The 24,050-nt window shown below is 33.6% G+C and overlaps 2 protein-coding genes and 1 long non-coding RNA gene across 4 annotated transcripts; 1 reads left to right on the top strand and 2 right to left on the bottom strand.

Annotated features, from left to right (window-relative positions):
* Positions 1-7,290: 7,290 nt before the first annotated feature.
* On the bottom strand, positions 7,291-19,162 carry LOC134256870 (acyl-CoA:lysophosphatidylglycerol acyltransferase 1-like). Of its 2 annotated transcripts, none has more exons than XM_062739544.1 (6): positions 19,070-19,162; positions 16,130-16,350; positions 10,651-10,865; positions 10,412-10,548; positions 10,136-10,254; positions 7,291-9,821 (listed from the first exon to the last, which is right to left on the bottom strand). In XM_062739544.1, exons 2-6 carry the CDS (start codon positions 16,338-16,340, stop codon positions 9,391-9,393), a joined length of 1,113 nt encoding a protein of 370 aa, XP_062595528.1. In that variant the 5' UTR covers positions 16,341-16,350; positions 19,070-19,162; the 3' UTR covers positions 7,291-9,390. The 2 variants fall into 2 exon arrangements, with proteins under 2 accessions (XP_062595528.1, XP_062595529.1); XM_062739545.1 differs by lacking the exon at positions 19,070-19,162 and adding an exon at positions 17,322-17,669.
* Positions 11,741-12,372, bottom strand: LOC134256834 (uncharacterized). Its single transcript, XR_009989801.1, has 2 exons — positions 12,092-12,372; positions 11,741-11,944 (listed from the first exon to the last, which is right to left on the bottom strand). It is a non-coding gene; the product is annotated as an uncharacterized LOC134256834 (long non-coding RNA).
* An 86-nt stretch (positions 19,163-19,248) lies between the features above and the next one.
* LOC134256872 (uncharacterized) lies at positions 19,249-23,035 on the top strand. Its single transcript, XM_062739546.1, has 2 exons — positions 19,249-19,408; positions 21,876-23,035. The coding sequence occupies exons 1-2, from the start codon at positions 19,333-19,335 to the stop codon at positions 22,172-22,174; spliced, it is 375 nt and encodes a 124-aa protein (XP_062595530.1). The 5' UTR covers positions 19,249-19,332; the 3' UTR covers positions 22,175-23,035.
* Positions 23,036-24,050: the final 1,015 nt, after the last annotated feature.

Genomic DNA, 24,050 nt, shown 5'->3' with positions numbered 1-24,050 from the left:
TAATCCCCACATACAACTAATAGAAAATGATTTATGTTCTCCTTCGTTTCACTCATCCGAACATAAAATATTTCTATTCTAAGTACTTAGAAAATAATTAACAGAACACAGATGTAGTATGTTGAGCGCCTATCAACCAGTTCGAACACAAAGGTTGGGTATATCATTAACCTACAAAAGAAATTAAAGAATTCATAATCCAAGATTCAAAGTAACCACGAGTTTGTTATTTAAACTATCTGAAATGTAACCATCTTTAGCATTCTCCGAACGCCATCTGCCATGAGCTTTAAAAAGTCTATCTGGAATATTGTTATTAGCTGCTGCAGTTGCTCCACCACTTCTCAAACTATGTAAACCATAATCTTTAAAATCTACACACACACTTTTAAGAGCATCCAGAAGAAGCTCTCTAGCTCTAGTATAAGTCAAAGGTTTATTTGATTTACATAACTTATAAACATTGTCCTTTTTGAAAAATGTAACTGCTCTAAAAATAAAATCATTAGACTGAAAAGCAAGACCAGCTAATGATATGTATTTTTCAAGATAAGAAACAGGACAAAGTTTATTACCTGTTTTCGCTATAACAACAATATTACCTTGCCTGAAAATATCCGTTTTGCTTTTTTCAACTCTAATTTCAACATGTGAACCTGATTCATGAAACTTAATGTCACACATTCGAATATGCACAAGTTCATCATATCTTAAGAAACCTGCATAACCTAATAACAACATACATACCAATCTCGAATGATATAAATTTTCTACCTGTGGAAATTTATCCATTATTTTATCTAAAATCTCAGGTGTAATAGGTTTCTTCTTAACTACAGGTTTCGATAACAATCTCTTCCCTCCTTCTAAAATCAAATTTACAAGATTGTCTGCACATGGATTATTACAAAGATTAATATGATGTGCCCATTGAATACTATAATATGCCGCATTAATGACTGCAACTGAAGACTGCTTTTGTATAAGATAAGACAAATAAACTGCAACAGAAGATGGTGTAGCAGGTAATGCAAGAAATTTAAATTTTGTGCACCAAGACTTAAACTGTAGAAAATAGCTTCTGTATTTTTTATACGTGTTATCACTTTTACTGTGCATTACTATATCATTCATTTTGAGTACCGTGTCCTTGAGTCTAGGATCTTGAATCTTTTTAATTTCTTTCCAAGTCGAGAAACTACATGTGAGCTGAAATTAAAAAAAAAATTACTTCATATTAAATATATATACATTTATGTCTCTTGATCAACATTTCAGCCCTTTCTTGATCAAATTTAATAAGTACATCTGTAATCTTATTCATAATGCTTCATAATTCATAATAATTAACAATTATATGCAACATAAATTTTATATTCATAATTGCCCCATCAAGGCTTCATCACAATTGCCCCATCCGGGCTTCATCACTATTGCCCCATCCGGGCTTCATCACAATTGCCCCATCCGGGCTTCATCACAATTGCCCCATCCGGGCTTTACAAAAGCCTCATAAAGGCTAACATAAATTCATGATCATTGTCTGTTATAACATAGCATAAACACAAAATTCAACAATCAGAACAGTCTATGTAAAGCACAATAACATTACTCTGAAACTGTGGTTCAGCAAACACACTTTCTGCATGAGATCCTTTCCTGAAAAAGTTTCGAGGCTTGTGATATTCAAGCCATTCTTTAACAAAATTTTGAAAATTTCCAGAAAACGGCTTAACTAATAAAGGCCAAGGGACAACTGCACTTTACCGGTACGTCCAAATAACATGGAAATAGCACGTGTTCCTTCTCTATAAGAGAGTCACGCGTCAGCGTGACGATTTCGCTAAAAAGGCAATAAAATGCAAAAATAACCTATTTTTTGAATTCCTCGTCATTTTTCATGTTAATAAACTTCGTTTAATTAACGAAGTTATTAATTAAAACTAAAAGCACTTTCAAAACAAACCTTTGGCTTTCATTTTGTCGGCCACATTCCAAAGTCGTGACGTTGTTAAGCACGTGACTTATTTCAGTGCTGTGATTGGTCAGGGTAGGTGACGTGAAATAGAAAGTTTGACTTCCACTCTATTTGATTGTAAACAGTGATTCATCATGCACCTTATTTAAGATGATTTGTGTTGTGTTTTCTATGAATGGATATTTTTAATTGACTGACTGCAACATACTAGAATTTTTGGAAATTTTAGCGATAAATGTGATCCTTAGTTTATGGAAATGTTGAATAAGTGGAGGGGCAAAACTTGTAAACATGCAGTGAGGACGGTCTTGTTTCGAGAAACAGCAATCGGCAGTATAAGAAAAATGAAACGTAAGAGTCACATCTTAGATTTCTGGAAACAGAGCTGCAGTAAATCCTGGATTTACGAACTAAAATTTATCTATTTAACACTGGATACTTTACAATCATTGAGACCACATGGAATGCAGTTATATAGGAAATCTCTACTAAAACAAGAATGCACTAGGATAGTAGCTATAATTTAAAATTGACGTTTATCTCCTTCATCACCCATAAAAACGTATTTACAACTCATCAAAAAAAAGACACAATGGTTCTACATGTATAGTGACACGTAGGTGTGGCCCCGAGTCTTAACGCAGATTTATCTAACGACTAAGGTAAGTTTGTTTTATTTATTTTTACGTATTGGGGGCTGCCGCCCCCACACCCCCGCTTAAAAAAGCGAAAACCCATTTAGATATCTTTTTTTCTCGCTTCGAGAGTTTCTTACACAACAAAATGGCGTCGCCCATCATAGTTGATACGTTGCTAAGTTTTTACGCCGCGCACTCTCACGCGCGGATCTAGAATCAAAATGGCGGCCGTACCTGTAAAGTGCATTCTATCCAAGGCCAAAAAGGTGCAGACTGCCATTTAGGAACAATAAGAGTACCTCTTGCTTTGCACAAAATCAAATGTTTAATCACTTTTATAATTAGATTAACAGGAGGTACTATCCAATTATTACCTATAGACCAATCAAACCCAAAAGCATCTACACCTGATGTTCCATGATTCCAAAATCTGGAATAAAATTTTTCTACTTTCTTATTTTTACAGTCTGCAAATAAATCATAATCAAATGGCCCCCATTTTTTACTTAAAAACTGGAAAATGTGATCACCCACTGACCAATCAACAAAATCAAAAATCTTACTGTACGCATCTGCAATTTCATTCTCAGATCTTGGAATCCATTCAGTCTCTAACTTAATTTTATTCTGCAAACAAATAGAATAAATAGATATTGATAATTATTGCGTTTGCTGAATTTGTTATGTGTATTTAAATTCAAAAACGTTAGAAAAGACACAAATATTATATCAATTAATATGAACTATTTATTTAGAACATAAAATATGAAATATAATATTTTCAGGTTTAAATTTAGATATTTTCCTTTAAAAAATATTGAACAATGTAATACAAATCCCTATTCACTATAACATTCGTTAAAAATCCTTTCTATAATATTACAATATCATTTAAGTACTTAAAAACTAATAAAAAATACCTTTCAACAATAATAGATAGTCACCCTTAACGGCTGCCGTACCTCTATATAGCACAAGAACCCGTATGTTATACAAACGTATCTAGGTAACTAGGTCATAGCAATATCTACATATTTACAATACACAACTTGTATCATTAAAACGGTAATAAAAATATGATAATATTTATTTTAATTACATAATATTACTACAAGAAAACAGTACTCGAGTCAAAGTACAGAATAAATACGAAATTCTTTATACAAATCATGTTCGATCGGGATCGGGATTGCAGTATGAAAACATGTGATTTCCCGGTAAAGTCAAAACATCTTTCTTCACAGTTTTGGATACAAGTTGTAGTTTTCCACAATAATAGACGTAATCATATGAATAGAGGTAATTAAGTATGTAAAAATGAATATGATTAACATCGAAATTAATAAATATAATATGCATTTATACAGTAATCATGCATCAATACCAGTTCGAATTTCCTCGACATGTCACAACAAAGTATGAGACAAGAAATATCGCACATTGTAAACATGACAACGCAATTAACATTTCACATTTATCACAATAAACTTTGCAATTCTTGATTCATACTGCCCTTGTCAACGATCTTGACTACATTTTGATTATCAGTGTACAGCTTAACTACCCTATCGCTTAACATTTCTTTGAGACTCTCTACAGTAATTTGTACTGCTTTAAGTTCTCTCCATGTGGAACTTTGACACTTCTGTTCAGGTGTCCACATATAATGAACCAACGAATTATTTGTCTTAACAGAATAACCAGCTCCTGCAATACCACTAGCATCTGTATATAAAATCTGCTCTGGACGTTTGTCACTTTCAAAATAACACACTCTGGCTAAAGATCTACAATTTTGTAACCAAAAGTTAATTTCATGATCGATGTTATCATTAAATAATATTGTTTGATCCCATGAGACACATTCTGCAATGGCTATATGTAAATATCTAGACATGATGTTACATATGTTACCAAGGCTAAAAGAAAATGAAATGATTTTCCCTGTAATTTTAGCCAACTGTCTAGCTGTAACATTACTTTTGTTTTTGATAATGAACTCAATATCATTCTGAAATTTCAAAAGTTTATCATCAGGTACTGATAGAGTTCCCAATTTAGTATCCCATAAAAATCCTAACCACTTAATGACTTGTTTGGGTTGAAACTCACTCTTTTCTTCATTGATAACAAAACCTGCATCAATTAAATCTTTTTTAACTTCACAAGAAATTTTTGCACAAGTATGATAATCATCAGCAATACCCCATCCATCATCTAGATAAACGATTGAATTAAAACCTTTGTTTCTCCAGAATTTCACTAAAGGTCTAAGTAACTTTGTAAATAAATACGGGGCACTCGACAAACCAAAAGGTAAACATTTAAAAATGAAATACCTCTTTTTATCTCCAAATTTCCATGTGAAACCAAGATATTTTTGATGCGAATCATGTATTTCTACATGGTGGTACCCTGACTTTAAATCAAATTTGTACATAAATCCATTTTTTACCACCAATTGTAATGCATTAGCAACACCTTCGATTTTAAATTTTTTCTTTTCAATAAATTGATTAACATGCCTGAGGTCTAATATCAATCTACATTTTCCAGCAGAATTAACCGACACAGATAAAGGGTTTACCACATAAGGTTGAGTCATCTGTTCCTCTACTATTCCTGAAACTAAGAGCTCATTAATAGCACAGTCAACAAATTGTCCATGCTGTAATGCAGATTTGTTATTAGTGAGACATGCTGTTGGAGGCAACATTAAAAATGGAATAAAATAACCATATTCTATGACATTTAAAATAAAATCTGAGGCACCTATATGATATTTCCAAAATTTTGCGTGTTTCTTTAAATTGCCTTTAACACTATTTGAACTAAAATTTTCAAATTCACATACATTGTCATTCAAAGAACAAGTGCTCACCAAGTCATTATTTGCTGGCTGTTGTTGTTGTTGCGGTTGTAGTGGAAGTTCCACTTCCTCTCTCTGGACATTTGTTGGCCCAGTGTCCAAATTTGTTACAGTAGAAACAGATGTTGCTGGCTGCTGCTCCGTTGTTACTTGTGACAGTTGAAGTTGCCTTTCTGTACCCTTGTTGAGGATATGTGAAGGGCTGATAGAACGATTGTCTTCCGTACTCTGTTCTGGGGAAACCCTGTCCAGAATCCTGCCCATATGAACGAAAAAACTGTCCCGGAAATGACTGCACTTCCTGTCCAGGATAAGCACGTGTTGTTCTGTCATAAGGCTTCTTGTTGTTGCTTCTTTTCTTTGCTCTGAAAATAGCTTGTCGAAGCTTAGTAGCATCGTCAGCGTCGTCAGTAATAGGATCATCTTCATACTCATGTACAACATCCCAACCATATTTATCCGCTATGCGAACAACTTTATTTCTTTTATTCAAATGTGTTATGGTAGAATTCAAAATTTCTTTAGCCGCTTCTATTCTGTTATTTTCCAACAGGTTTAATACTTTTCTAATGTCAGTTTCTCTTTCTGCATTGAATTCAAACTGAATTTTATTGCCTTGATATCTAAAATCAGGTACCTTTTTTTCTGTTGACCTCTGGGCTAAACTCAACTCACTGACGATTTCTTGCTTTTGCCGTCTAAGCGCCCTTTCTAATTTGTCTGTAAAAATATCCAGTGCATCTTCACTAGTGAATTCGTCTTGCGAATTTTGTGTCAAGCCAGGTCGTCCACTTTGGCCAATTTGGGGCGCAGCATGTAAAACCCGCTCCTCGTGACTAGAATTTGACTCATTCATAACAGGTAAAGCGTGTTCGAAATCTGGTTGATTATTGCTCGTCGATGACCACTTTACGCCTGACCAACTTCTTATATACTATGACCAAACAACTACCCTTCAATATGCTTACGCGTATAAAATAATCCCCACATACAACTAATAGAAAATGATTTCTCTTGTTTAGCAAAGTATATCCTGTATGTGTACTTGTAAGTGTTTTAAATGCAAAAGTGCTTACAATGACAAAAAGTTACAAAACAGAATAAATTTAATATGTATATCGCCATGTTAAATAAATATTTGCATATATTTATCAGGATAGAATTGAATAGAGTTCTTATAAGTTTAGCCCTTCAAAGCCTGTTTTGAAAATCTAGAGGTTGAGTATTTAATACATGTACTCTATAAAATCATATTTTTCAATTCTAGTTGTTTAGTTCTATGTATTAGAATTTGCATAAAAGCTACAGGTTTTAAAAAAATATTTCTAAAAAAGAAATATAAGCTACATGTGTGGACTAACGTACTCGGCATTCTACATGTAAGTGAATACATGTAGAAATTTGTCACTAACAGAACTGATGACATAATAGACAGAATTCAGGAGGGGGATTCCCTTTTACATGTACACGTTCGTTTGCTGAACCTCTCGTTAATTGTGAAATTTAGAATGAAAATAAAAATATTCATTTAAAATCCACTGTATTTATTATATAAAGACTTAAGGTTTTACTAAGTTCATATCATTCCATAAGTCTGTTCTCAGTTTATAGTCTGAGTTTTGTTAAGGTTCTCAGCTGTAAAATTGCAAAGTAAAAGTAGTCTCAAGTGACCTACTTTTGTATGCCAAATGGAAAGGGGGAATATAGTAAAGAGAACAAAACTATGGGTTTAACTTAAAAATAAAATGAGACTTCAATAAATAAACATTATTTTTTTAATAATTGGAATACATGTATAAATTAATGCTTAAAAATCAGTATGGTATACATGTATCAAATTTCTTAAAATTCAACTCATTTTAATTTCAAAAAGATGATATCAATACCAGCTAGTATACCAAACTATATTAGTATATAAATCATACACTTTAAATCAGAAAAAAGCTAGTTTACAGACAATCAAAACCAAAGCTGGTACTTAATGTATACTTTTAGCACACATATATCCTATTAACATAGAAGTTGAAATGTTAGCAAGACACAAATTTAGCAATTGTCCTGAAAATTTATTAAAGTTATTTTTAGTGAGATGTAATTTTAGCGATTTTAAAAATGCTCACTAATGAAACTTTTATAAATAAAATGCAATTATTTATTAGCAATATTCAATTCTAAACACCCTTGCTAATAATGCCAAAATTAAATCCACGCTAAAAATTCTGCTTATATGGTGTATCCAAAGAAAATGTTGGCATACCAGAATCTTCATTTTGTGATATATCATAAGTACTTGAAACAGTCGGAGTCTTGAAAGTTACAGTATGATAGTTACTCTAAGATTTCCATGTTTTCATGGTTTAAATTTTTTTTTCTAAAATATATCAAGTTGATAATATATTGAGGTATTTAAGATATCAGGAATGTCAAGATCTAGTGCTGGTACATGTATATATATACACAGATTTCAAATGGGTGGCAGCTTAGAAAAATTATTGTAGAAAACATAAAATCAAGTAATCAAACATGAATGTTATTGCTGAAAGACTTAAAAAACATACAACTTGATCTAGATTATATCTCCAGCATAATGCATTTATCATTACCAAAAAAAAAACTGGAAATCCAACACTCGGGCTGGCAAGACAAAGCGTGAACTTAGTACATTTACAACTACAAAAATGATCTTTGCAACATTCTATAAATAAGTTAGTTACCTAATTTCTGAAATTTACTAGTACATGTACAATTTGTAGTTGTCAACCAAACAACCTCAAAAGAAGGAAAATATTGGCAGAAGCTTCATTAATGAACACACAATGCACAGCTGACCCCTGAATACATGCATTATACTTTGTTCTGGTTACTGGTACTTAATTAGTATGTACATAGGAAGTATCTTTATGAACTTCCTAAAAATGACTACATAGTTTCCGCCAAAATCAAAGTTTCATATTTAAATTTTGTTCCTCAGGTATACAATGTAATTTTTTTTATACCAATGTTACTGACATAACCCAGATAACATTTGTAATAAAATAATTTTAAAGTCTTTTATCTTAAAATTATCCATACTTGTGCATGTTGATATGCCTGAAGAAGAAAATACATGTATGATCTCAAATCACAAGGTTCTTAGATTAAGGAGATTTATAAATGCATATGCATGTAATGTAAAATGTTAACATTGTCTTAAGATTAAGGTTTATCAGCGATAATCAAGACTGGGATAAATGAATATAACTCCTGAGACCTCTATAATATTAAGTTTAAGGCCATTTCTAAATCAGTTATATTTTGCCCCCACAAAGTATGCCTAAATTGTGTGCATTTTTAATTATAAATTTCTTTTGGAAAATTATTTATGAAAGCAAAAAATTAAATTGAGCAAACGGGGGACCACAAACCTTAATCTAAATACTGTAGATCACTAAATTTTCGTGACACCTTATTTTTGCGAGATAGTCATTGACTCTTAATTAGCGAGACAAAATTTTCGCAAATTGTAGTAATTGCTCTATATAATCTTAAGGAATACTATTATATGCGAGAAATAAATTTTTACAAGCACACTGTCTCGCGTAATAACGCGAAAATAAAGTTCTCGTGAATAAAAAGTGATTTACAGTATATATACACAGTATCTTATCTGGGAAGATGAAATAAATAAAATTCAAAAGATATTGAAAAGTTATATAAAAAATGTCATACAGAGATCTCAAGTACAGATTATAAAAACCTGTCTATATAAAAACTAATACTATGATTCAATTTGTGGACAAATATAGTGAGAACTTGCAAGTAAAATGCACCAGTTCACTGGTATTACGATAAATATGATGCAAAAATTCCTGATTGTACGTCACAAAAAACCATAAAATAACAATAAAAAGTTATTTTAATAAACTCTAAAATACAAAACTCATCATAAATCTGATGATCCTTATAACAGGACAATATAAATAAAACCAGAACACTATAAATGAACACAAATGAAGCAGGTAGAAAAGACAGGCTAAACATTTATCAATAACCAGATCATGACGCCTGACCCTCGGCATGGCTCGCTTCTGGTTATCTGATTCATCTAGAGGCTTGCTTTTTGTGTAAAATTCCTGTAGGAGCACTTCCTTTTCCTCGTAGCGATCGTACATCCATTTTGTCAGGGCTTCCTTTTCGGTGGGAATCTCTTGTATGGGATACACACGATAATGGATGTCCACCTTATGGGGTGGCCAGTACCCCACAAACATGCCATGTGAGTTGTAAGGAGTTGCCCCTGGATAACCGATGGTAATGTCTATCACCCACTTTAGTGTCTTTTCATTTGATTTGCTTCCTGTAAATAAATATATATACCATGTCTTCCATTTCAAAGTTAATTCATATCTTTGATTTTTTTAAATTATTGAACTTAATTATTGTCTTATTTTCATTAATGGTTAATTTTTAAGCATTTCCAATTTGACAATACAAGAATTTCAATATTCATTGGGATATATCATTTTTGGTGAGCTCAGAGCTGATCTGACACTGACCTACATTAACAAACTGATGTACACACAGATTTTATTTTCAGTTTACCCTTCCCCCAGTTAATTTTATTGTGAGGGTACACATACTGAAATTTTTGGTTGATTGACCTAGCCTGACCTGTAACATTCCCATTAACTGTAGTTGGTGAAGCCAGGTTGTCTATTATCACTTTAAGTGCCCCAACACGAGGAAGTGTTACATGTTGGAGAACTGGTAGGTGGTTTTTCTTGGCAAATCTGTAAGAGGTCAAGGTTAAAGATGTACCGGTAAATCATCTATAATACATAGATGTTTATTATTCATGAAGAATCAGAAGCTTTTTCTTTTCATTAGAAGGAAATTGTAGAATTATGAAAAAAATATTTATTATGTAAAATATACCAGTACACTTACTCTTGACTGCGAAATCTACGTTTTCGAAGGAACCCTCCCTCTGGGAACAGGATGATCCAATTTTTGAATGTTGTTTTATATATTTCATTTATGTGTTTTTGTAACTTCTCTAAAGAATCTGTTCTTGCTTCTTTTCCCTAAGAAAAAACACAACATAATACTTTGTCTCCAAGCAATTTAAAATAAACACTTTAAAAAAACTCTCAATAAATTTTAACTTATTTCAAGCATCATTTTACCTGAAGAATGAAAAAATCTCCATGGAAATAAGAAATCCACCCAAAGTTTGTGTACTTGAAGATGTCGTCCATGACCCACATGACCTTCCCGACCACCTGAGCTTTGTTATGAAGAGCTGACATGACAATGGGAACGTCTGATGTGGATTGATGATTTACTAGAACCACTGCTTCATCATTCATGATCCCCTCCAAACTGTCTCCAGACTCCATTACTACAAAGATCGAAACTCAATTTAAGAATACTTAGAAAGTATATGAAAATAAAATAAAAAATATACAAGGGTATCTAACAATAAGGCACTTGGTATATTTTGGGGGGGGGGAGAGATAAAAACAAAAGTTATTCACCCTTTACCTAATAAATATTGTGTTAATAAAAAGGATCAAAACTGTATATATTGTTCAGTTAAAATTATTCTAAGTAATATTGCACATGAGCTTTCCTGGACAAAATTTGTCTGTTGGTTTTTTTTTTAATTGTCCTTGATGGTGTCATAATTTTTTTTTCTCTCAATTTTATAATCTTTTCCAAAACCACTTGACCAATTTCTGACAAATCTGGCACTGAATATCCCTTTGTTCAAATAAAGGTCCAGGGCTTCTTGAAAGAAGAGATAACTAGAACTGTCCAAACGGGACAAAATACCCCCTGCTGGGTTTTTCAGAAGTGCTAAATCGTGAATATTTTATGGATCTAAAAGAACGAGAGAAATGCTAAAATATTTTTAGTGCAAATGTAATTGCTCATTATATTTTTCTTAAATGAAACGAAGGCGCAGCCTAATAAAAAAAATAGACTTAATATACGGACCAGACACAAATTATGATGAACTTTTTCTGTCTGTGACCTTGAACTTGCATAAATGACCTTGGTTCAAAATCATGATACAACCTCAGGTCATAAGCAATGTTTGTGTGGAGTAGTAGATTCAAGTTTTTCCATAAAGAAAGATATGGACCGGACACAAATTATAAAATTTTTCTTCCAGTGACCTTGAACTTCCCCAAATGACCTTGACCCAAGGTCATGACACATCCTTAGGTCATGAGCAATCTTTGTGTGAAATGAGAACTTCCCAAGTTTATCCATAAGAAAGATATGGACCAGACATGAATTATGAATTTTTTCTTCCAGTGACCTTGAACTTCCCCAAATGACCTTGACTCAAGGTCATGACACATCCCTAGGTCAGGAGGAATCTTTGTGTGAAATGAGAACTTACCAAGTTTATCCATAAGAAAGATATGGACCGGACACAAATTATGAATTTTTTCTTCCAGTGACTTTGAACTTCCCCAAAGGACCATTGGTCAAGGTCATGACACACCCTTAGGTTATGAGCAATCTTTGTGTGAAATTAGAACCTACCAAGTTTATCCATAAGAAAGATAAGGCCCGGACACGACTTATGAAATTTTTCTTCCAGTGACCTTGAACTTCCCCAAATGACCTTGGGTCAAGGTCAGGACACACCCTTAGGTCATGTACAATCTTTGTGTGAAATTAGAACCTACCAAGTTTATCCATAAGAAAGTATGGAGCGGACACGAATTATGAATTTTTTCTTCCAGTGACCTTGAACTTCCCCAAATGACCTTGGGTCAAGGTCATGACACACCCTTAGGTCATGGGCAATATTTGTGTGGAATAGTAGATTCTAATGTTCCTCCGTAAGAAAGATATGGACCGGACACTTTTGCACAGACAGACGGACAGCTAGACAGACAGATGGATGGACATAACTATGGAAATCCCCAAGGTCAAGGTAATTGGTATGCAATGAAAGGTCTTGCCACAAAGAATACATACGTGAAGTATGGAAGCCGTAGCCCTAACCCTTCAAAAGTTATGGCCAAGGTTACCTATTTTTAAAAGTAGGTCTAACTCCAAGGTCAAGGTCAAAGGGTCAAAATTCTTGACATCAAATGAAAGGTCTTGTCACAAGGTTTAGATATGAAAAGTGTGAAAGCACTTGCCTTCTTCAAAAGTTATGATCAAGATTTGTTTTTTTAAGTATGTCAAACGTCAAGGTCAAAGGGTCAAAGTTCTTGGTATTCAATGAAGGGTCTTCTCACAAGGATTACATATGTGAAGTATAAGAGGACTAGCCCTTAGAGTTCAAAAGTTATGGGCAAGGTTAAAGTTTTTATAAGTACAGAAATCTCCAAGGTCAAGGTCAAAAGGTCAAGGTTACTGGAATCTAATGAAAGGTCTTGCCACAAAGAATACATATGTGAAGTATGGAAGCCCTAGCCCTAATCCTTTAAAAGTTATGGCCAAGGTTATCAATTTTGAAAAGTAAGTCAAACTCCAACGTCAAGGTCAAAGGGTCAAATTTGGTGGTACACAAGGAATGGCCTTGTCACAAGGAATAAATATGTAAAGTATGAATACATTAGTCCTGACCCTTTAAAAGTTATGGTCAAGGTTTGCTTTCTAAAAGTACCGTAGATCAAACTCTAAGGTCAGGGTCAAAGGGTCAAAGTTCTTGGTATCCAATGAAAGGTTTTTTTTCACAAGAATTACATATGTATGGTGACCGTGAAGTATGAAAGCACTAGTCCTTACTGTTCAAAAGTTATGGCCAAGTAAATGTTTGGCATTTTTGTGTAAAAGTGGGTCAAACTCCAAGGTCGAAAGGTCAAATTTGGTGGTACCCAAAGAAAGGTCTTGTCACAAGGAATATACAGGTGAAATATGAAAGTCATAGCTCCACTAAATCAAAAGTTATGGGCAAAGTTAAAGTTTTTGCAGACGAACAGCTAGACAGACAGACAGACAGAGAGACAGCTAGACAGATGGAAGGACGCGACAAAAACTATATACCCCTGAAACTTTGTTTACAGAGCATAAAAAAGCAAAGTAATGCATTGTGAAAAATATTTTCAAGAAGCATGGGACAAATAATATGCAATCATTGTAAAATCTTTCTAATCTGTTCAACTGCAGCAAGACCATGTGATGATTATAGTGATATTATTCATAAACATCTCTGGCTATTGCAGATTTGATTTAATCATGATCCTGCTTAATGATCAGTTTTGTGGTACCCTTGTTCATAACATAGCCACAGGCAGTAGGATTGGGCCTCAGTAGCAGATGTCAGTGCTACATGAAAATGTTTAAAAATCTTCATAAGTATAGCAGGACCATGTGATATTATATATTTTTTGCTAGCATTCTTCGACAGTGCATATTCTAGATTGTTCAAAAGAAGTCCCCCAGGAGAAAGGGTGGAGCTAGCCTTGGGGTATCAAAGTTTCACATGGGAATATATGGGAAAAAATCTTGTGAAATATTCCTTATTCAAACAATAGGCCCATGATTAGTAAAACTAATACGCAAACAGCAGATCAGAAAGGTGGAAGTTTTTTTACCCTATGGGAGGGCTACAATAGTCTAGGGTATGGGAGAGCTACAATAGTCTAGGGAATGGGAGAGCTACAATAGTTTGGGGTACGGTAGGGCTACAATAGTCTAGGTATGGGAGAGCTACAATAGTTTGGGGTATTGGAGGGCTACAATAGTTTGGGATATGGGAGGGCTACAATAGTTTGGGGTATGGGAGAGCTAAAATAGTCTAGGGTACAGGAGAGCTCATCGTCGGAAACCCACGGGTGATCTCGTCTTTACTTATCACCCGTGGGCAAACTCGCCGAAAAATCATCGTATGTAATTAAATATGCATGGGTCATTTGATTGCCCCCATCACAGAGTCGCGATGCGAAACAACGAATCACAGTTCACGTTACATATGCATGTTCGGCATTGCCAAAAACATGAAATACTCATTCTGTAGTTAACACAGCTGATAAATCCAGTCACCGGTGCATTTTGCAGTTAGAAAGAGGTACTCCTATGTAATATCTGAGGGATATTAATGTCAGTGACCTGTACGAATTGACTTTCATTGTTTTAAATCAAACTTAGCACGTTTTAACGAGCTTCAAAATATTTACCATAAATAGCAAAGTAATAAACATATTTTTCAAAATTGAAGAGTTCCAACTTTCTGATTGGTTGACTAAGAACAACAAATTAGCATATTTTAAGGCGATATTTCAGCCAGTTTGCCCACGGGTGATAAGTATAGACAAGATCACCCGTGGGTTTCCGACAATGGGGAGAGCTACAAAAGTCTAGAGTATGGGAGGGCTACAATAGTTTGGGAGTATGGGAGGGCTATAAATAGTCTAGGGTATGGGAGAGCTACAATAGTCTAGCGTATGGGAGGGCTACAATGGTCTAGAGTATGGGAGAGCTACAATACTCTACAGTATGGGAGAGCTACAATGGTCTAGAGTATGGGAGAGCTACAATACTCTACAGTATGGGAGAGCTACAATGGTCTAGAGTATGGGAGAGCTACAATAGTCTAGGGTATGGGAGAGCTACAATAGTCTAGCGTATGGGAGGGCTACAATGGTCTAGAGTATGGGAGAGCTACAATACTCTACAGTATGGGAGAGCTACAATGGTCTAGAGTATGGGAGAGCTACAATAGTCTAGGGTATGGGAGAGCTACAATAGTCTGGGGTATGGGAGGACTACAATACTCTACAGTATGGGAGAGCTACAATAGTCTAGGGTATGGGAGAGCTACAATAGTCTAGAGTATGGGAGAGCTACAATAGTCTAGCGTATGGGAGGGCTACAATGGTCTAGAGTATGGGAGAGCTACAATACTCTACAGTATGGGAGAGCTGCAATGGTCTAGAGTATGGGAGAGCTACAATAGTCTGGGGTATGGGAGGACTACAATAGTTGGGGGTATGGAAGAGCTACAATAGTTTAGGGTATGGAAGGGCTACAATAGTTTGGGGTACTGGACGGCTATAATAGTCTGGGGTAAGGGAGAGCTACAATAGTCTAGGGTATGGGAGAGCTACAATAGTCTAGGGTATGGGAGAGCTACAATAGTCTGGAATTAGGGAGAGCTACAATAATCTGGGGTTTTGGAGAGCTACAATAATCTTGGGTTTGGGAGAGCTTCAATAGTTGGGGTTTAGAGAGCTACAATAATCTTGTCTTGGGTTTGGAAGAGCTTCTACTCTGGGGTTCGGGAGAGCTACAATAGTCTGAGGTTTGGGAGGGCTACAATAGTCTGGGGTTTGGGAGCATTGGGAGGTTGCAATAGTCTGGGATATGGTAGGGGTACAATAAAGACTCAGAGACTTTTTTTTTTAATTGTGAAGATCACCATGGTCATTATTAGTCATAATGTAAAAGCATATGTAGATGTGTGTTATTAAGTTTGTTCAAATCATGTCCCCTGAGGCTAGTTAAAAGCAAATGTCCTGAAAAAAGCTGCACCATTGTGACACTGGTGAGTTTATCTGCAGTGTATCTGCATGAGATAAAAGGGTAGTATGGAATATGCCATTAACCACTATCCTTTGTATTCTGATATTTACACTAAAAAGTACATCTATTTACAATGGATACATTTCAGATTGTGTAATAATTGCTGCTTACTTGTATATCCCCCTGAGTACAGCCATGTCGTAACTATAGTTAAAAGTCCCTGGAATAAAACAGATTCAATTTTCCAAAATAACTCTGGGTAATAATGCTTTAAGGGCTGGAGAAGTAAAATCCAGGTGAGATATGAAGGGATTCCAAACAAGTTGGCTACGGTGATGAAAAAAATCCTCAGGCTGTAGTGGGCAAAATCCCGGGCCCTCATGGTGCAGAATCTGAAAGACAAAGATTCACTTTTATTTCAAATCGTCATTCTTTGAACTAATTATAATCAGCTCGTAGGAAAAAAAAATTTCAAACATATAGACTTTAGGGACTTAATACATTAATTTAAAGGGTACAACTGTTTTACAATTGTAACAGGAAAGGAGAAAATGTATGGCTGGTCCGGGAATCGAACCCGTAGGAAAAAAATTATTTCAAACATATATCCTTTCTAGGGATCTGGCCACCGGCGATCGAACCCGGCTGACCGCCACATTACTCCCTCCTTAAAGGTCTTTGCCCTCGAAGACACAACCCAAGTTCTTATTGCCCCTGGCAGGACTTAATAAGTCATTAACGGCACCAAATTTAAAGGGTACAACTGTTTTACAATAATGTTAGATTTATCTGTAAGGAAAACATTTTCTATAAGAGGGAAGGAACACTGCTGATAAGCTTATCAGCTTTAATAAATCATTTTTATAAAATATAAGCATGCCTAAATTTAAAACACAGTACTAAATAACACTTCTCTTAAACACATTGCTTTTCAATAACAGTTATCAGAATGGTGGTATAAAGGCACCTTTACCATGTTTACAGGGGCATGGGTTCAAATCTCAGTCTGTCATGGTTGGTCTACAGCATTTTCTCTCTAATCAACATTATTGTTGTTTTTTGATATTTAGATAACTGAGCTTAAGAAAACTAGCTTTTCCTCCTTATTTAATACCACCATTTATGCACATGCATATAGCAACACTATTGCAGATCAATCAATAAAATTTTGTGTCTGTTATTAACAAATTATATGTAAAATATATCAAGGCGTGATTTCCAATATTGAAGATTAATGTCTTACTCCCTGCTCTGTGATTTAAAAAAAAAAAATTGTTTTCTTAGAGCATAGAATATAATTTTAATATTTAGATAAGCTAGGCTGTATATATTAAAAAAACACAGAAGAATATAAACTTCCTACCTCAATTTCTTATAAGAAAAATTATTCAGCACAAAAAAGCAATAACAACCACAGAAGTAAATATATTCAAACACTGGCAAAATACACACCAGGATGCATAATTTCCTAGTTATTACGTAAAGAAGCTGTAAAAAAAATCCAATGATCAAATAACACAACAAACCACCCCGAGGGAAATAGATCAGGCAATATCAGGATTCATAATGTCAGGAAGCAGGCAATACGCTATTGATTAATTAACATAAAGTCAACCCAATCTCTACACCTGAATAGAAAAATTAATAATAAATACCCTGACTGTAAGTGTAACTTATACTGTGTATGTTATAAGATGAAATGCTATGAAGAAAAAATATAATGCAGTTAAAGAATATATCATGCAGATGAGAGTTAGCAAGATTCCAGTTTCTCAAGGCCAGAACTATTTTCTGAGGCAAAGCCAAGGGTAATAAGCTTGCAGGCAAGGACTGGAATCTTTCTGACTCCCTTAATTAAATATATTAACTCTTTTTAACTTACAAAGATGCAAAAATTAAACATTCAAAAAACTTGTGATGCAATATGAATTTTAAACGAAGAGTGTTTCATATTTGCAATGGAAACAGCAGTAAATTTTTGTGATAATTTTTTATTAACTTTGAAATTACAGGACCTAGGCAAAAGAATGAAGACTAAATTTTAAAGATAATTAAATTACATCTTGGGAATCTTTTTATTTTTTCTAACTTCATATTTTTCATTTTAAGTGGTTTCTGGTTAAATGTCCTTTGACAGTCACTCTCGATCTGGTCATTAAATCAAGCATATATAATGCAAGGCAAAGATGTGAATTTTTCTTCTTTGTATACATGTATACTTATCAAAGTGTACCCAGATTGGCACAACACAGCTGAATATTCTCTTGAGCCCCAAAAACACCTACCCAGGCTCTTCCCTGTCACTTTAAGGGCAGGACACGGCACCAAATGTAACAGGAGAGGAGAGAAATACAGCGAAACAAACAGATTCACACTAGCCATACTAAATGTGTCAATCAAATAATCCTGTACTCTGGTCTTATCATACTCTTTATATACTTCTTATATTTACATGGTAAATATGAAGAATTCATTTAACTGATTTCCTTATTTTTCACTTGCAAAAACAAAACAAACAGACCACATTTACTTGATGCTTTGACCTAATGTGAAAAGGATGAGATGTTGATTGTACACTAACTGTCATCTACATTCTGTAATATATCGCAAATATCGGAAAAAGGTAACTTAACGTAGAACCTACGTCATATGACATCATATGTTTAGCCTGTGCTAGAACCATTATGATATCATAATCAATTTAATGTTACTTTTCCTGTTCTTTACAGCTTCAATAGAAATTGAAGTGTAGCAATTTGAAACTAATGGAATTCATTTTAAAATCATGCTAAAATACTCTTAATACCTATAACCAATTTATATAGTTTTAATTATAAAGCATATATCGGATAAAAGTAAATTAATCAATTAAATACTTTTGCTCTTTGTGTTTGATAAAACAGATTTTTAAGTAAATGTATTACAGAATCTAAATAATTCAGGATCTGAAATTGGTCAATTTTCGTGCAAAGCAGAATCATGAGAATGGCAGTTTGATGAATTTGATGCCTTTCTTTCCCTTTTAGCATTAAACCTGACTTGTGTGATGTTATGCACATAATACTGTACACAAAGACAAAATGTTTTGGCAAACTTTTCATAAATTATTACCTTTTTTTCTCTTGTTACATTCCAATCTCCTCATTCGTTTAGCAGGAAAAAATTAGAGTAACGCCCCTTTCAGCAGTATTCGTACGAGTTGCTCATTAATTTTAGCAAACATCACCTGAACGTTTCCTGAAGGGAAACATTAACAATAGAGGAAAAGAGGAATAATAACACAGAGGCATTGAGTCCAATGATTTTTTCACCCATTCTCTACCTCTCACTTCTTTCACTTCTAAATGTATAGAGGGCGTTGAGATAACTACAATATGTTGAATTCGGCTCCTCCGTTGATTGATCCAACCCACGATTTTATTTCATCTGAAAAATACTTGGAAAATTTAGGTAACTCAGGGCCATATAATAAAATGTCCGAAAATTCATGAGCCATGTATCATAGTGGTTAGTGCGTTAGTCTCAAAGCAGTCTGATACTTCGGATTTTTTTGCTAGGGTTCGAATCCCACGAATACCATCGGATATATTTCATCAGTAGGGATTTTTTAGCAGCACAATCCTTTGATTAAGCTATATAGCTTGAAATAGCTTTATTGAGCTATTCCTTTCAGAAGAGCTTGAAAAAACTATTTGTATGCAGCTTTTCACAATAACTTTTTCTATAATAATTTGAAATAAACAAAGTACAGTGTATTCTTAATATTCATTTAATGTTATGTACTATGATACTTTTTGTACATGCCGAAAAAATAAAACATTTGAGAAAAAGTGTGATAAAATAGCTTAAATCAAGCTATTCTGAATAGCTTAATAAAGTCTATAGCTTAATCAAGCTAAACAGCTTAATCAAGAGATTGTGCCGGACCTGTTAACCTAATTCTCCTCTCTACTACAAAAGAAGGTCTCCAAAACTCATTAGACTGTCTCTCAGAATATTGCCTAAAATCAAAATTGACTGTTAACTCTGATAAAACTAAAGCAATGATTTTCTCAAATAAGAAAATTGACACAACTCAATATTGTTTTTATTATAACCATTTAATAGTTCATCTTGAACATGAATATAAATATCTAGGAATTATTTTTACTTATAATGGTAAGCTTAAGTATGCAGCTGAACAACTAGCTGACCGTGCAAGAAAAGCTTTCTATGCAATGAAACGCTCTTTACCTTTTCATAATAACTTATCTGTAAAAACTCTTTTAAAATTATATACTTCACTTATTGAACCTATCATTTTGTATAGTTCTGAAATATGGATTTCAGACTTTAATATTAATATAAACAATTGTGATCAACTACCTTTTGAAAAGATACAGCATTTGATATTTAAAGATATTTTGGGTGTACAGAGAAAAGCTTCAAATTTAGCCATTAAATATGAGCTAAAAGTTGCAAAGCTATCATCTCAATGTTTAAATACTATAAGAGACTAAAAAATGTTAAGAATAAAAATAGCACTAGAAATCAAATTCTTATTGCTGCTTCCTTAGAAGATGACAACTTATATAGTAATGGTGTAAAGGATAATTGGCAAAGTCAGATTGAAAAATTAAAAAAGAAACTTAATCTTCCATCATTAGATATAACTGATAACACATTCAGCACCTGCTTGAAGAATTTTTACATAAAAAATGTTAATTTGCAACTCCAGAACATTGAATTCTCCAAATGTGGTAAATTATTATTTTTCAGTCAAATTAGAAAGAATTATGAATTACAAGACTACTTAAAATATCCAATAAATAAAGCTATACGTTCTAAATTAACAAAACTGAGAATTTCTGCACATCCCTTGGAAATTGAAGTAGGCAGATATTCAAAGCCTTGTATCCCAAAAGAATCGCGTTTTTGTCACTATTGTAAAACTATTGTAGAAAGTGAAATACATTTCATATATGACTGTCCCTTATATATAGATTTGCGAAAAAAGTACTGTTCTTTGAACATCTGTAATTTAAACGATAACATATTGAAAGAAAATCATTGTAAAGTATTATGTAATCCTGACAATGCAGTTCATTCTAGAAGGCTGTGTGAATTTTTATATGAATGTTTTGAATTGCGTTCCAAAAATAAAGCACAATTATAATATATATGTTTAATGCATATATTAGCTCATCACTGTCCATATTATACTGCTTGCATAATGATTATGTTTAATCTTCAAGTTGTTATACTCTGCATAGTTGACTTCACTGATCCATACACTTGCATGTATGTATTTCATTACTTGTCTTTTATATGTAACATGGTTGTATGCCAACATGTTTGGTGAATCAATAAAGAAATTGAATTGAATTGATAAAGATCGAGCACTTTAAAATTCAATCTGCTTGTCATTTGTTAGTTTTTACCTAAATTTTGGGAAAAGAGTAGAGATTCAATTAGGACTGGGTCCTTTTACAGGACCTAGATGCAAGGGTGATTATAGCTGCAGAATGGTAGCTTTTGCTTGAGAAAATTCAGATGGATGTGATAAAGCAAAGAGCTATAGATCCAAGCGACAAATTTAGCATTGTAAAAATGGTGGCATAAATTGAAAGTCTTTACAACTTTTGGATTTGTAGCGCTCTGCTTTTTCTGTCATAATTTTCTCAAGCAGAGAGCTACAGTTCTGCAGCTAGGGTTATTTTGCCTTTAACTATTGACTCAATGTATAGAAATGCAATCTGATTTCTGTTTGTTTTAAAGAACTGTCTATAGCTGCCTTTACACAAATACATGCACACATCATTAAAAAAAAAGAAAGGGTGAAAGAGATTCAAAGAAAAAAAATCTTAATATCATTCAACAAAAATTTGTGTTTGAAATTATGACATGTCATGACTTATATTTTTGAAATTATTTTTAGAGAAGAAATTGAAGAAAGTAACTGGTAAATCCAAGACAGAGCCTACATCTAAGGACATTATACGATCTTTGGAGCAATGTAAAGAAGCTAGTATGAAACATCTTTTAGAATCCTCAGAGAATGCAGATCAAACTGTGGACTATACTGGTGCTGTTCTCAGTAAGTCTCATCAAGGCCAACAACAAACCACTGAGGAGATTGTAGCTCTAGTGTTCCAGGATCAGCTCGCTCATCAAACAGAGGTGACAAGCCAGTGTACAAGTGAAGTAAAGTGTGCCCAACATCTGATTCCAAAATAGACAAAGCTAGAACTTGGTCATTGCATTGTACATTGTTTTACCTATATATTAATGGCTGTAATCAATGTATTTCATGATTGTGAATTTACATTTTCAAGTTTTCTATTGATTTATATAAATCATTTTTGGTACTTAATTACCATGGTAGTTAAAGTGTTATATATTAAATTGCATCTTGCTTTAATCTAATACATGTATGTGCATGTACCGTAAGTAATATTATTAAATTATGAAATTTAGTAAAGAATAGCAAAATATGATAAACACATTGAAAGAATTTATATATATTACGTTCCTCTGATACACTTCATATTATCCAAACTTTCCATTCTGAAACATTAAATATTGTTTTGGGAGAACATTACAATTATGAAACAGACATTAATTTACTGATATGTTAGTGACATTTTTGTTTAGTTTATTTGTTTAAACTTTGTTTATCGAGTCTAAGAAATCATATCTATTGTTCAAATCAACTTTCCCAAACTTTTACGTTAAGCTACGTACATATCATATTTAATGTCATGGAATATTAAAATATCATTATTACCTCAATCCTCTGCAAAGACTTTCTTGCAAAGACTTTGTTAATTTTACCAAGCAAAAGAAATCAGTTCCAGTTCAATGTACATCTGAAGATGGAATAATAAAATCCAAAAAGTGCTTGTGGAATGAAATTTGGAAACCACACATTTTTTTAAAATTATCTTTACTGTGTGACATCTCCTTTTAATTCCTTTTAAATTACATTTTACTTATATATATATATTTGTCATTCATTTGTGATGAAACAGTAATGTAGAGGTATTGATGACTTCAATATAATTTATGTGGAATAAAGATGTGAATTAGCTTTTTAAATCATATAAGTTTGTTAATTTTATGATTGATCTTTAATAACATCATAAGGATATATGTATTTTATATCTAGTTTGTACAGTGTTTTAATGGCTCTAGGGACTTATGACTCTCTGGTCTAAATACAAAAATTTTTTTTGCACTTCACGTTGATTTTCAAGGCATCAGATTCAAATGAAAAAAAAAATGATGAGGTATGAGGCGCTGCTTGTTTTAACAGAAATGATTTTTAGCTCACCTCAATGATATTGAGATGAGCACATGCTACCCCCAGCATTGGCTTGAGCCTCAGCATCCCAGTTAAAGTTTTAGGAGCAATTAAGTCTATATCCAAGTAACTATAAGTCCTAACTGGATCAAACTTTCATGGGTGATGAAGCTAGGAATGGGCACTGTCAGACTTGCTCCAGATGCTGGATCTGACCTAGATCACAAGGCTAAAGTTTTTGGAGGAGGTCCATTCCCAAGTAACTTTAAGTTCTACTTGGACCATACTTGCATGGATAACGCAACTACGGATGGACACTACCAGACTTGCTTCAGATCTAAGCAAGATATCGACATAAATGACCAGTTTAAAGTTTTTGGAGCAGGTCGATCATTCCCAAGTAACCTTATCTGAACAAAACTTGCATTGCTAGAGGTGTACTACACTAGTACTCGGAAACTGCTTCAAATGCTGTGTTTGAACTTTATTTTTCACATGATTGAATTTTACCCATACTTGTACCAATTAAATTAGCATGAATGATGTATCTAGGAATAGACACTTCCAGAATTGCCTTGGATGCAAGTCTGACCTACATTTTCCAGACAAGTTACCATGGTAATGTTATTGGAATATATATAGCTCTGTAATTTTATTGCCTATTATGATTAATGGAAGATGCATGTATTAGCTAGGATGAACACTTTTAGACTTGCTTTGGATGTTGAAATTGACAGAGAATTTTACACTGTATCACGTACTTAAACCAAACTTGTATGGATATTGGACTTGAGATGTAAATTACTAGAA

This window comes from Saccostrea cucullata, unplaced genomic scaffold, assembly GCF_032062105.1.
Source record: "Saccostrea cucullata isolate Sc308-1 unplaced genomic scaffold, CSIRO_AGI_Scuc_v1 ctg8, whole genome shotgun sequence".
In the NCBI taxonomy this organism is placed as follows: Eukaryota; Metazoa; Mollusca; class Bivalvia; order Ostreida; family Ostreidae; genus Saccostrea; species Saccostrea cuccullata.
Note: the sequence above shows the minus strand (reverse complement) of the source record. Positions and strands in the feature narration are given on the sequence as shown.

Coding starts and splice junctions, on each gene's coding strand:
- LOC134256870 (XM_062739544.1), bottom strand. CDS start 16,340: ATGAGGGCCCGGGATTTTGCCCACTACAGCCTGAGGATTTTTTTCATC. Junction 10,866..16,129: donor GTACTCAGGGGGATATACAA/GTAAGCAGCAAT, acceptor CGATCTTTGTAG/TAATGGAGTCTGGAGACAGT. Junction 10,549..10,650: donor GAGATTTTTTCATTCTTCAG/GTAAAATGATGC, acceptor GTTTTTTCTTAG/GGAAAAGAAGCAAGAACAGA.
- LOC134256872 (XM_062739546.1), top strand. CDS start 19,333: ATGTTGAATTCGGCTCCTCCGTTGATTGATCCAACCCACGATTTTATT. Junction 19,409..21,875: donor AAAATACTTGGAAAATTTAG/GTAACTCAGGGC, acceptor AATTATTTTTAG/AGAAGAAATTGAAGAAAGTA.